The following is a 13,488-nucleotide window of genomic DNA, read 5'->3' on the forward strand; positions in this document are numbered from 1 at the left end:
CAACGAATAAGTAAAATGTTCTAGCCTAACGTCATATATAATATAACGTAACAGCAAACTCCTTACGATAATATATTAATAACATTGTACACATAAGTGACATAACAGAAGGAGCTTTCACATTAAATGCTCTTTACCTAATACATGAATGTAGATACATAATAAACACAACGTAAAAACATGAACAATTTCCTCAAAACCAAATATGCAAAACGGAAATGTATTTTAAACACACGTGACGCACACCCACGTGACACCGGTGGCTGACCAATAAAATCGTTTCCTTGACCGGCGGGTCTGTTTTTGAACTTGAAAATTTATCTATTTTTTAGCAATTATATTATTTAATTAAATATTTTAATCAGTTCAGATAACTATTTTATTTAATTAATAATATTTTATTAATCAAAACGAATATATAGCTCTATTAAATTTACAAATATGAGTGTTATTTAAAAATGTGTGCGGAACAAACCTTTATGAGATCAAATATTCTTGTGTGATATTTTTGCAAAATACTTGTCCCCATTCTTTTTCACATATACTATATCTATAGATTTTAAAATGTCGGGTAATCCCCTAATTCGCATGTGCAATTTTTCACAAATATAATTTTGAAATTTATTGAAGAAAATGTCTCAAAAACGACTTATATACGTCGGTAAGTTGTTTTGACAAACTTATTTTGTTATCAGGTAACATTAGATCTGCTTTAAATCCGACACGTTAAAGCACAAACGGTATACTATTATGCTGTATAACTTTGGTATTTAAATTTTGTGGTGCGCATTTGTATCCCTAATTTAAGAACGTGCTCATGATTAGAAAGGTGTATGGATATCAAAAGCGAAGTAAATCCTTTAAAGTCCACCCATGCATCACCACCACATTATTTAAACCCCCAACGACAAATAAAGCACTGTACTCAAACTTTAACCTGACCCTTTACATTTGGATTGCTATATACCTTATATACAGCTTTTGTCAAATGTAACTTATACGCAGTTAACTTAATAATTAAACCTTTATCATTATAGGAGGATTGGCTGAAGAAGTCACTGAGAAAATTGTCCATGCAACTTTTATTCCATTCGGAGATATCGTAGATATCAATTTGCCACTTGATTATGAAACAGAGAAACACAGAGGATTTGCATTCGTTGGTATGATGGGGTTTGATCCAACTTTGATGTGTAGATTAGAGGTCCCAGGTTCAAGGCCCATGGCTGCTAGTTGGCGTTACCACTCTATTGTTATGTTTTGGTTGAAAAACCCTGATCCTTATGCCCAGGTTATGATATACCATTGAAATTATTGTGTGGCTTATAATACTAGGTATCATGGCATAAAACGGCACAACGCCAGGATCTTGTGCAAAAAACTTGGTATTTTAAAGTTGTTTAATAGGGATGTGCCGAGCCGAGCCCGAACTCAAAAGCTCGTGCCCGAGCGTCTCCTTTTTTGACGCTCGGCGCTCGGCTGAAATCTGGGCCGAGCGCCGAGCCTCATATGCTATTGCTATAATGTTGCACGCGAGAGCGAAAAATACTGAAAATGAAAAAAAGTGAAGCTACTAAGATAAGATAACGAGAACAGTCAGCGTAGCTTCCTTTTTAATTACTTTTCGTTCGTTGTGAATTTGCTCTTTCGCAAGTAACGAATCGCAACGTTAGTGAAATTGCCCGTATGGAATTACAGCCGGTGTCAAATTACACGAGCGCGCAATGTTCCTGTATCTGATTTTAAATAAAAAACTAATAACTCTTAAACTTTTTTATAATGAAATAAATAAACTGCTGCAACCATGGGGGCTGTTTTGTTGTAATGACAGACCCCATTTCCGCAAACACGCACCCAGACAGTAAGTGCTAAAACAGGCGTTGCATTCAATATTACTTTCTTTCGCTGGGAATTGGAACATGTTTCATTTAATTGTTACGTCACTTGTCCTATAACAACATAACTATAAATTATGACGTTTCGTAATATAACAATCGGGAAGAATGTTCCCACTTCCAACCAACCACAAGTTCGAAACCTCGTGTATGAGCGTCACATTTTTACGCTCTGCGCCGGCGTATAAAGGAAGACGCATGCGGTAGCATACATTCTACACCTAACAAACGAAGCAATCGTTGTGAACTTATTCTCGTGAATAATGACGTAATGAAACTCCGGTTCTCGTGCGGTGCCATCAAACGATGTTTTTTGGCCTCTGTCCAAGCTCGACCGGGACGATACTATGTAATATCATATTGCAATCTCTGTTGGTTCCCATTTACTGATGTCGTCGCTCTTCGCTCTTATATTTGTATCAATTAAAATTTACATAATCGCGATTTACCTGCATTTAAACTAATCATCAGAAACAAAAATTATACACAAACTGGAAGCGAATAAAACACGATTGTTTTATAACAATCTCGTTTGTAATGTAACAATCGTAATGGTTTATTAAAGTTATTATGATGTAAATAATCGTTAGATTATCCACGATGGACATGCGTAAAACTTGCACCAATGTTTCATTTATTAAAAAGACGTTTCTAATTAAGTATAAATAATGTAATATAAAACCAATATCTAAAGCGTTTATTTCGCTTTAGAGATAACGTTGTTTTTTATCTGTATGACAGACCCCTTTTGAACGCGCTAGTTGCACCACTGGCTGCAAAAGTTATAAATACTTTTTAATTAAATAATTTTTATTGGAAATTACGAAACGAGACGTCTTTTTAACCGCAAACCACGTGCTCTGTAATATTTAAATTAGCGACGCTTTTCGACTGAATATGAACGCGTTCTCGTACGCCTTTCTCCTTAATGACGTCATAGGTGCTCGGGCTCGGGCTCGTGCCGAGCTTCTCGTTGAAGCTCGACGCTCGGCGAACCCGAGCTTTTACAACTTCAGCACATCCCTATTGTTTAACTCAAAACACTGTAATAGCACTGTGGGCATGGGAGTGGCACTCTTTACTTTATAAAGAACCTATCCAATTTGACGTTTAATTGACTTTTTGCTGTTATTTCATAGAATTTGAACTTGCTGAAGATGCCAAAGCTGCCATTGATAATATGGTAAGAAGTAGAAGTAAGGAGACAAACTTTACGTTTCCCATAAAATGTTTAAACTAACGTTCTTGATTTTAGAACGAATCCGAAATCTTTGGACGCACGATCCGAGTAAATATTGCAAAACCAATGTTTTCAAATAAAGATGGGCTTCACCATAGACCAGGTTAGTGGTGTTGACAATAACTTTGTGTTATAATGGTTGTAGGAGCTTGCCAAGAAGATATGGGTTCAGGCTTGTTGATGCCACCATTGTGGGCTTGTACATTCTTCAGCGAGACACCTAAGGACCAAATTATCAGCCATACAGATAAATAATCACCCCCAAAGTTGCATGTGGTAACTCCTAAGCGACCACGAGGTGTATGAAACAAAACACATTCGTGTTATAACGACTTTCGTTGCGATTCCATGTGAGGATAAATAAGTTACATTTACTCGTATATAAATTGTCGCAAAAATTATTTACATATTTTTCATTTAAACCTCTCTAGTGTGGGCGGATGAGGATTGGTTGAAGAAATACGCGATGAAGGAAAACGAGGAAGAAGGAGGGAAGACGGAGGAAGGGAGCGAAGTGGTTGAGAAAGAAAAAGTAAAGAATCCCAAGGTGGGAGATGTTGTTGTTATATTCTATATGGGTGAGGTGCTTGTTACAGAATAGGGGGTTTACTCAGTGTTAGCTCATATGAATAAATGTGATTTATGTGGTGGGGCAATGACTAATTAAAACACAAGCGTCCTATTTTATACACCTTGTGCCATCGAATGTTTCATGTATGGCTGATAATTTAAACAACTCATAAAAGAATATTGCGAGCAATTATCTAAGTGTTTTGCCCCAACACCCAGCGTGGATCTCAATCAATATATAACCCCCTTACATTGTTAACCCAGGTATTCTTCGATATAAGGATTGGCGGTCAATACACAGGTCGATTATTGATGGAATTAAGAGCTGATGTTGTTCCTAAGACTGCAGGTAATTATCTGACACTGTTTGTTTAAAAAAATTATATAGTATAATATATATTCATTAAAGCTTTTTGACACTAAATTTAACCCTTATTCCAGTTGTATATATATATACATATACTTTTTATAAAATTTTATAAATGTAAAAACAACAATTTTCAGAAAACTTTAGATGTCTATGTACTCATGAAAAGGGGTTTGGGTATAGGGGAAGTACCTTTCACCGTATTATTCCGCAATTTATGTGCCAGGTGAGTTCTTGTGATTATGAAGTGTGTAAACTAAACAACACCACCCCATAATTGGTAGGTTGCAGGATTCTAGCTCTGAGTTTATGGGTTCAAGGTTTGTCACTGCTACCATTGTTGGCTTAAGTGTGCTTTGGGTAGACACCTAATGACAATTGTCTAAAATGTCGCCCAAACCTTTCAAAAAGACAAAAAATAAAAATAATGACCCACAAAGTTACGTATGTAGAAACTCAAAAGCAGCCATGTGCATGAAACAGAACACTCGTGTTATAATCTAGGGCAGAAGTGGTGTCAATTGACAAATGTTCTTTACGAGTTGTCTAAAATGTCACCCATACCTTAATAAAAACTGAGGCACAAAGTTACATACACAATAACTCATAAGTGGGAATGAGGTGTATGAAACAGAACACTCGTGCTATAAGGACTGTTGTTGCCCCGTGAGGATAATAAGTTACACCCAACTAGCCTACTATAATATTACACACAGGGTGGGGACTTCACGCAACATAATGGGACAGGTGGGAAGTCAATATATGGAGGAAAGTTTGCCGATGAAAACTTTAAGTTAAAACATACAGGACCAGGTTAGTGGTGTGTATATAAAGTACCACAACGTTTTTTTTTATGTATATAGTAGGGTGGGGGAAGATGGGACTCCTTTTTATTCTATTTTCTCGTCCCATTTGGTAATAAACAAAGAAATGTCAAAGAATTATAAAACTATATCCTTACGACTCCCATAATTCGTTGTTAATTGTTTCAATCAGGATATTTGGATATTATGTGCTAAAGGTGTCCCTTTTTTCCCCTCCCTATGTCTTATTAATCATAAAATAAATATATATTACAACTTATATGATATTTATGTAACCACTGACCCACAACAGGCACCCTTTCGATGGCAAACTCGGGTCCCAACACCAACGGGTCCCAGTTCTTCGTAACCACCGAGAAAACAGATTGGTTAAACGACAAACATGTTGTGTTCGGTCATGTAAGGGAGGGGTTCGAAGTTATTAAGAAAATGGAGGTAAATTTGATTGTATTGTTTTATGTGGGTAAGCTCTGATCTGAGTTGGACCATTATAAACATATGGGTGGAGTTCTTTAGGAGGTATGGTAGACCTTAGATTCAGGCCAGAGTTGTCATATTACCCTTAATAGTTATTGTATAGGTATTCTTCATAAATACGGCAACCCATTTACAAGATGATAAAATTTAAATAAAAACATAATTAGGCAAACCTTTGTCATGAAAAACACTAGAGACTTACTGCTGCTACCAATATACAATGTGGAAGTTTACAGAGCAAGTGTAATAATAATGATATAACATTTCTATGTCACAGGCAATAGGTTCAAAGGACGGGAAACCTCGGCAAAAAGTCACAATATCAGATTGCGGAGAATTGACGTGAAATATTTTGCAAATAGTATTGGATTTCTATTTGGCATAGATATAATAACTGATGTTATAATTCTATGTTGTGATGAGGCTCGTGTATAAATGAAATAAAGTGGACTTCTTTTGTATTTAAAAAGGGTTAAAGTATTATTATGAGTATGAACACTTACAGCAGGTCTCCGTAATAAATTAATTTGAAATTAGTCTTTTTCTGTAACCGCTGTTCACTAGGAAGTAATTCACGTTTACTCAAATTCAACAAAATGGGAAAGTCATAGCGAAGTCATTTACTCTTACCTTATCATATATTCATAAACCCATCCAATAATACAGACACAGCAACGCTCCCAAATTTCCCATTATACTATATTTAAAGCAGAAACTAACAACAGCAGCAGCTGTTTAAGGTAGACAGTTATTCTGGTGTTCATACCATACATAATATATATTGGAAAAAAAGTGGTTAGCGCGCCTTTCTTTTAACCCAGAGGTAATGGGTTCAGGGCTCGACGTTGCTACCATTGTGGGCGTATGTGTCCTTGGGCAACAAACTTAATGGCAATTGCTCCAACCCAGTGGTTACTAATGGGTTGTCCAAATTATCAGCCATACAAAAAAAAATAATCACCCACAAAGTAACATACATGGTAACTCGTAGGCTGGCACGAGGAGATAAACCCGTGTTATAACGGCTGTCGTTTTCCGGCCACGCGAGGATAAAGTAAGTTACATATATTCATCTGTTATTGTAAGATACATAAAGGTACATATGCCTAATAACAACAATATTAACAGATAATACAACCGAAGTACTGCTCTACATACTGAGTAGTAAGTCTTCATATCTTACCTAAGGTCCTTCTCTAACTCTTATGATGTACAAGCTCTTATAAATGTTACACTTGAATCAGTGAGACACCCCTAGTGGCTGACCATTTACACCCCAGTGAGACAGTTTATAGACACATAGAGATAGAATATCAACTGCCCCAACATACACAGAAATAATAAAAAACATAAGCAAGTAAAAGAATCCATAATTATTTTCACATAGCTTTATTGGTTGGTCACATAAACGTCACTTTGGGCCAACAATAGTAGGCAATGGGGTATTCCCCGGAATTGATACATGCGAAAAACGAGAATCATCATCTGCTTATTGGGAAAAACTTTGAATCACTTATAATATTATTATGTTATACAATAGGAGGCACAAAGGCGTTGTTATGACGATATAGTTTCCTCTATTGCGTCATAGAGGGTAAGGCAGTCGTGGGGGAATCCCCTAACACGAGTACGAAATAATCACAATGTAAGATCGATTGCCAGCAGTAATTATTTGGGGAGTGACCAGCGATACTGACAGTGGCCAAGATGGTGGAGTTATAAGATATCTATGTGAAGCGGTAAAATAATATTTCTATGAGTATTGGCAGATTTTCAAAAAAATAAAATTTTGCAAATTTTCGAATATTTGATAATTGAAACAATGTTTTGAGTTTTAGGTTTGATATAAGATGTTTATGTGAGCGTCAAATTTAAATTAGGGTTTTGAAAAAATTACGGAAAATGACCAGTCTGATTTTGAATTAGTTAAAACACAATATATAGCACTCCAATGGTCATTATGCTTAAACAATAAACCCATTGTGACTTAATAGACAACAAAAATGTTGTAGAATAATGCTGTTAAAACATAGGTACTATATATGGCGAAAAAAGTCGCTTTTCGGCGTAAAAATAAAACGCAACGTCTCGGGTAAAATTACCCAATTAGTTCGCTGCATTTTAATAAAATACTGCCTGAAAAAAATTAACCAATAGGATCGCTGAGTTAGGGAAAAGGGCCAATCAGCATTGAGAATAAGATTTGATTAAGGCAAGAAAGTTGAAATGTTATTTCCATGAAACTTTAACTGTATGGAACATTTGGTTGGGAGTAACAAGGCACGTACGGAGGGTAACTTGAATCGGACCCAAAATTTCGACGTTTTACCCGAAACTACCGATCAATTAAACATTTGTGATGTCATAATCCGCCGGTTCTGTCATGCGTGACGACCGTGCAATTAAAATTTGCTGAGTCAGCAGATTTCGATGGTTACTATGCACATGTTAGCTCACAATGCGTCTTCAGTGGCAACAAATCGTTAACTGTGGAACAAACAATGGTTTCAATGATGTAACAATGGGGCAATTTACAAGTTTCGTTTCAAATTTGAGATTTTTCCGAAAAAATGAAAAATTTTGGAGAAACAACAAATAAAAAACCCTTTAGGATGGATACCGAACTATTAATAATTGACAATTTGAAAATTTTTGAGAGTTCCGATAACCAAAAAAGTAAAATTTGTAGATGAATATCTGCATTGTTGTGTTATTGTATTAAACAAGGGTTAGTTATAAGTGTGAAAGAGATATTCTGGTAACTGTTTTTGTTGTGATCTTAAGGGGCAATGTTTCGTCTGCCATGCAGCATCAAGAGCATCAAGATATTGTCATCTTGTCCAAGAACATAAACTCGTAAAGATGGCAAGTTTAACTTGTATCCATTGAGCTACAGGCAAGCTACCACTGTTCCTGGTTTGCCAGAATATCTTGCAAACTTACAACACTGTCAGCGGCAGCATAATATACAATGACGTCAATTATTCTATTTATTCAATATTGTCTGGTTGGTTTGAATCAGCTCGCGGACGACTGCTTTCCGATCGTCGTAGCAACGTAGTTATGCTCTTTCTTGACCCCGAGTGGCGGCCAGAAATTGTCTCAGACCCATTGTGGGGACTTAATGACTTTTTCGGTTTCTTTTCTTTCGAACGGAGCGAAAAAATCGGCGACTTCTGGCTCTTGGTTCGCGTTTTCAGCTTCTCAGAAAGATTGGCCTTCCCGGAAGAATTTCTCCTTAATGTAGCGTAGGATGGGGCCTCGCACTGTGGTGACCATGGTAGCATGTTAAGTTGGTCCATCGACACAGCAGGGGAAGGACCCCCCAATAAATAAGGTGCCATGGTTGCTTCTAAGCTCTCACTCTCAGGGATATTAAGAGTCTCGATGTCTTCAAAGTCACCTGGTGAGCTGTCTCTGTTTCCGTGATTAAAACATAGAAATACAAAATAATTACGGAATATAATGAATAATGAATAATTTCCACAGAAATGTGGAAAAAAATTCAAAAATTGTTTTTTAATAAAAACTATCAAACATTGTGGCCTAATGGAATTTTAAATAATTATCAAAAATTAGTGTATATTTTTAAAGAAATACAATATAAATTCAGAACATAATGAATAAATTCCAAAATTATTTTTTTTTTATTTATAAAATTTACCAAAAATCAAATACTTTATAAAAAATTCACATAATTACCTCTAATTCATAGAATTTTATTGAAACCTAAATTAATTATTTTGAAACTGACAATCATTTAGTATAAATTTAAAACACATGCAAATTATTAATTTCTATAATCAAATTTTAAAATCAAATTATTTGAAATAAAATGCAAAATCAAGTTAAATTCACTCAAGTAATCATTGGGCAGGCATTGATAACAGGGGTGTCTGGGGGCAGATTTCCCTTAAAATAATTCACGTTTATATTTGCATAGTTTTAGGGTGTTGTTTAGGTGTTGTAATGTATGATAGTGACATCATCAATGTATGACATCATCAATGTACGACATCATCAATGAGCGACATCATCAATATATGACATCACAATAAATGACATGATCAACAAATTATTAGCAATACAAAAATTGATTTTGAATTAAAATAATTTTTCAAACTTGAAATTAAATCATAATAATGGCAATGTGATTAAACAAAGGGTAAATTAACACAACAATGCTCATTATTAAGTCACTACAAATCTGGAACACTTGATTGCGATTAAAATGAAGAAACGATAAGCGATTGATGACATCACAGTTGCTAATGTTAAGTAATGAATGGTGGTATTATGTTGGACAATGAATAAATAAAACAACATAATTGATGTAAACCAGAGTTAGCCTATTACAGCAAAAACATTGAATTTGTATAGAAATTGGTCCTCTGGTAAAATTAGAAACATAAATTTTTCCTCTACTGTAAAAACATAGAACCAACGTTTTGTCTCTTATGCCTTGTCAAACAGCTCGCGAAACATTAAAATAAAGATAACTTTTTATACCGAGGGAGTTAATATATATAAGATATATGTCTGCTGGCAACAGTGAAAGATATACATGGGGGTAAGCATAGAACGAACAAGATGGGTGAACCAGAGGGTGTACAGGGTACAAACCCCGGTGAAGTAAGTGAAAAAAATATAAAAAAGTATAAATATGACATTTGATAAACCAAAGTATGTTCAAAATTCAGTAAAGCGAATTCCATGGTCCCAATATAAATGATATGGTCCCAACATGAAGATACACAGTAGTAACAACTGCAAACAAACTACAAATCACAAACAATCAGAAAAATAGCAAACAAACACAAAAAAGGAACAAAAAAAAGATTTTATGCTACGATTGGATTTCGCAATCTTACAAATATGCAAATGAGGTGAGAACAAATCAAGGAATCAAATTTGAAACGAAACTTGTGATTTCTATTATTGTACACTACTTATATTATATCTATGGTGGTATATTTAAAACTAAAATCAAGCAAATTTAGTTGAAATTTTAATTCGTCAGATACTAAACGAACTTTTTAAAAATAGACATTTAGTTTAAACAGTAACTTGTAGATATCCACACACAAGTATAACCCAAGTATTTATATACCTCTATTAGAAAACGTTTTTTACCACAAACTCAGAAAAAAACACTTCTAAAGGTGGCTGTACACAGTATCCAGCGTGCGAATTCGCCTGCTAAGGCAGCGAAATCCGGACAAAACAGACAAAACGGACGAATTCCAGATACTGTGTACAGCCACCTCTAAATTGCCCTTTACCTGCTTCATCCACCAAACTAACCCCTATTACTACAGGATTTAATACAGGATTCAATTTTTACCTCTAGTCAAACCCCCCTACCCCTTGCCTCTTACTTTTTACCCCACTACCCACTTCCTTATACGACATAACCTTACTTTTGTCAGCATTGGCTAACCATCGTAATGCATTATATTTGGAATCTCATACCTACACCTATAAACACACAACACCCATTTTTTTAAATACAACATAAAGTCACCTTTTATCAGCATTGGCCTTCTGCACTCTATCAGCAGGTCCCCTACTGCTCGATTTACGAGACGTTGCGTTGTAACGACCCGATGACACACGCGGGGAATTCCTATCAATATATATAATGGTTATACTTATGTTCTGGTACTATATATGTAATATATACTGTTGCTGTTGGGCATATTATACTTGTAGTTTGCTGTAACAGCAAAAATTCTGCTCACTGACTTTTTACCATCTTTTTCGGGTGAACGACACCCCATTACATAAGTTTTTGTCAGAAGATCTAAAGTACAAGTATAATGTGGTTCATGTATAAAATATATGCTTTATTATACATATGTTATATAATGAGGGTTGGTAACGTTGTATCAAACATGGAAACAACATTTCAAACATAGAAACAACATATCACCTTCCACCAAACGTATCGACTGGAGCCGGAGGGGTTTTGGGGATTTTCCGTGCGAGTTGGCTCACCCACTTTTTCTGGTCTTCCGATGAAGTTGCTTTTAATAAAAGATCCTTTGCAGCGTTCCCGTCAAAGTTTACTATGGAAAATTCATAAATATCATATAATGTTGTTGTTAAAAATCATAGATATCATATACAGGCTTAAGATCTTTAAATAATGTATAAAATAATATATATTGAAAAAGATTTACAAATATTACACAAAAATGAATGAACTTTGTATAAAATGCACATATTATATAAAGATGCATAGATATCATATAAAACAGATTCAGGATTACAGTAATATTATATAGTACATTTACTATAGGGAAACTTTGTGGCAGGCTGGCAGCTATAGCTTTCCTTAATTAATTGCCTTATTCATAGATATATCATATATTGTGCCCAATTCATAGATATATCATATATTGTGCCCAATTCATATATATATCATATATTGTGCCTAATTCATAGATATATCATATATTGTGCCTAATTCATAGATATATCATATATTGTGCCCAATTCATAGATATATCATATATTGTGCCTAATTCATAGATATATCATATATTGTGCCTAATTCATAGATATATCATATATTGTGTCCAATTCATAGATATATCATATATTGTGCCTAATTCATAGATATATCATATATTGTGCCCAATTCATAGATATATCATATATTGTGCCCAATTCATAGATATATCATATATTGTGCCCAATTCATAGATATATCATATATTGTGCCTAATTCATAGATATATCATATATTGTGCCTAATTCATAGATATATCATATATTGTGCCTAATTCATAGATATATCATATATTGTGCCCAATTCATAGATATATCATATATTGTGCCCAATTCATAGATATATCATATATTGTGCCTAATTCATAGATATATCATATATTGTGCCCAATTCATAGATATATCATATATTGTGCCTAATTCATAGATATATCATATATTGTGCCCAATTCATAGATATATCATATATTGTGCCTAATTCATAGATATATAATATATTACCTTTACAGGGGGCTATAAGGTTTGTTTCTAAATGTTCTTTGTGGAATTTACCCCGGCACCCTGTGTGTGGAAGGTAGTGTTAGTTGATTATATAACAACAACATTGAATTGGTTGCACCACTTTTCACAGGTGTTTATATAGGTTAAGTTTTGACTGACACTTTAGTATTTTTGACACTTAGTTTTACAAAGTGTCAACGAAACAATAACCTTGAATTGGTTGCACCACTTTTCACAGGTGTTTATATAAGTTAAGTTTTGACTGACACTTTAGTATTTTTGACACTTAGTTTTACAAAGTGTCAACGAAACAATAACCTTGAATTGGTTGCACCACTTTTCACAGGTGTTTATATAAGTTAAGTTGTATTTGACTGACACTTCAGTATTTTTTACAGTTAGTTTTACAATGTGTCAACAAAACAATAACCTTGAATTGGTTGCACCACTTTTCACAGGTGTTTATATAAGTTAAGTTGTATTATGTTGTTACCATACATATTATGTTTATAAAAAGAACAAGTCTCACTAATCTAATGTACATAAACATTGGTGAAAATAAACAAAATACTAACTAATGCTAAAAAAGCATGTTTAAACTTGTACTAAAATATTTCAAAAATAAGTAATTTACAACAAAGTACAACCTGATACATCATACACGCTTATTGTACAGCTTTACATTTATAAATCTGTATAAAAAAACTGAAAGCATATAAGTTCTAAAATCAGTTTAAAATAAGTTTCAATTTAGAGCATACTATGATCTAATACACCATACACATTTAGCATTGTATAGCCTATGCATTATACATACACCATATCAACATAATACAGCACTTACTCTGGCATTCAATAGCTGGAGGTGATTTAAACATATGCCATAGTGGTTTAGGGCAGACTTCACAATTAGTTGGTAGGTGGAACATAATAGGGATGAAGGTATGGCCTTTGTGGCTGATACGACCAGCTGAGTGTTTCGTGTGATCAGATGTTTCTGCTATCGGTTGTTCTGGGTCGCGGACACTAACACCCTCGTTGGCGTACAGTAACTAAAGTGGGGATATTGTTGTATTGTATATTGGTATGTAACTATTTATT

General features: G+C 34.4%; 2 protein-coding genes across 4 annotated transcripts in view; one reads left to right on the forward strand and one right to left on the reverse strand.

Annotated features, from left to right (window-relative positions):
- The first annotated feature begins 524 nt into the window (after positions 1 to 524).
- On the forward strand, positions 525 to 5,842 carry LOC149734404 (peptidyl-prolyl cis-trans isomerase E-like). The gene is made up of 10 exons (XM_089880911.1): positions 525 to 661; positions 1,038 to 1,163; positions 3,035 to 3,078; positions 3,151 to 3,238; positions 3,567 to 3,682; positions 3,970 to 4,054; positions 4,210 to 4,298; positions 4,789 to 4,885; positions 5,189 to 5,331; positions 5,651 to 5,842. Exons 1-10 carry the CDS (start codon positions 634 to 636, stop codon positions 5,717 to 5,719), a joined length of 885 nt encoding a protein of 294 aa, XP_089737037.1. The 5' UTR covers positions 525 to 633; the 3' UTR covers positions 5,720 to 5,842.
- Positions 5,843 to 6,746: 904 nt separating this feature from the next.
- Positions 6,747 to 13,488, reverse strand: part of LOC149734405 (rho-associated protein kinase 2-like) — a 33,712-nt gene continuing 26,970 nt past the window's right edge. For 2 of the 3 annotated variants that reach the window (XM_089880886.1, XM_089880887.1), the window contains exons 30-34: positions 13,232 to 13,439; positions 12,388 to 12,447; positions 11,306 to 11,441; positions 10,898 to 10,999; positions 7,862 to 8,790 (exon numbers count right to left, since the gene is read on the reverse strand). In XM_089880886.1, the coding sequence (XP_089737012.1) occupies positions 8,364 to 8,790; positions 10,898 to 10,999; positions 11,306 to 11,441; positions 12,388 to 12,447; positions 13,232 to 13,439 (933 nt within the window). In that variant the 3' untranslated portion in view covers positions 7,862 to 8,363. The other variant, XM_089880888.1, reaches the window with a different exon arrangement.

This window comes from Ciona robusta, chromosome 7, assembly GCF_009617815.1.
Source record: "Ciona robusta chromosome 7, ASM961781v2".
Classification (NCBI taxonomy): Eukaryota; Metazoa; Chordata; class Ascidiacea; order Phlebobranchia; family Cionidae; genus Ciona; species Ciona robusta.

What these genes read in the sequence shown, in the direction of transcription:
- LOC149734404 (XM_089880911.1), top strand. Translation starts at nt 634, where the DNA reads ATGTCTCAAAAACGACTTATATACGTCG. An exon ending in AAGCTGCCATTGATAATATG is followed by an intron (nt 3,079 to 3,150) that starts GTAAGAAGTAGA and finishes TCTTGATTTTAG; the next exon opens with AACGAATCCGAAATCTTTGG. An exon ending in GTTAAAACATACAGGACCAG is followed by an intron (nt 4,886 to 5,188) that starts GTTAGTGGTGTG and finishes GACCCACAACAG; the next exon opens with GCACCCTTTCGATGGCAAAC.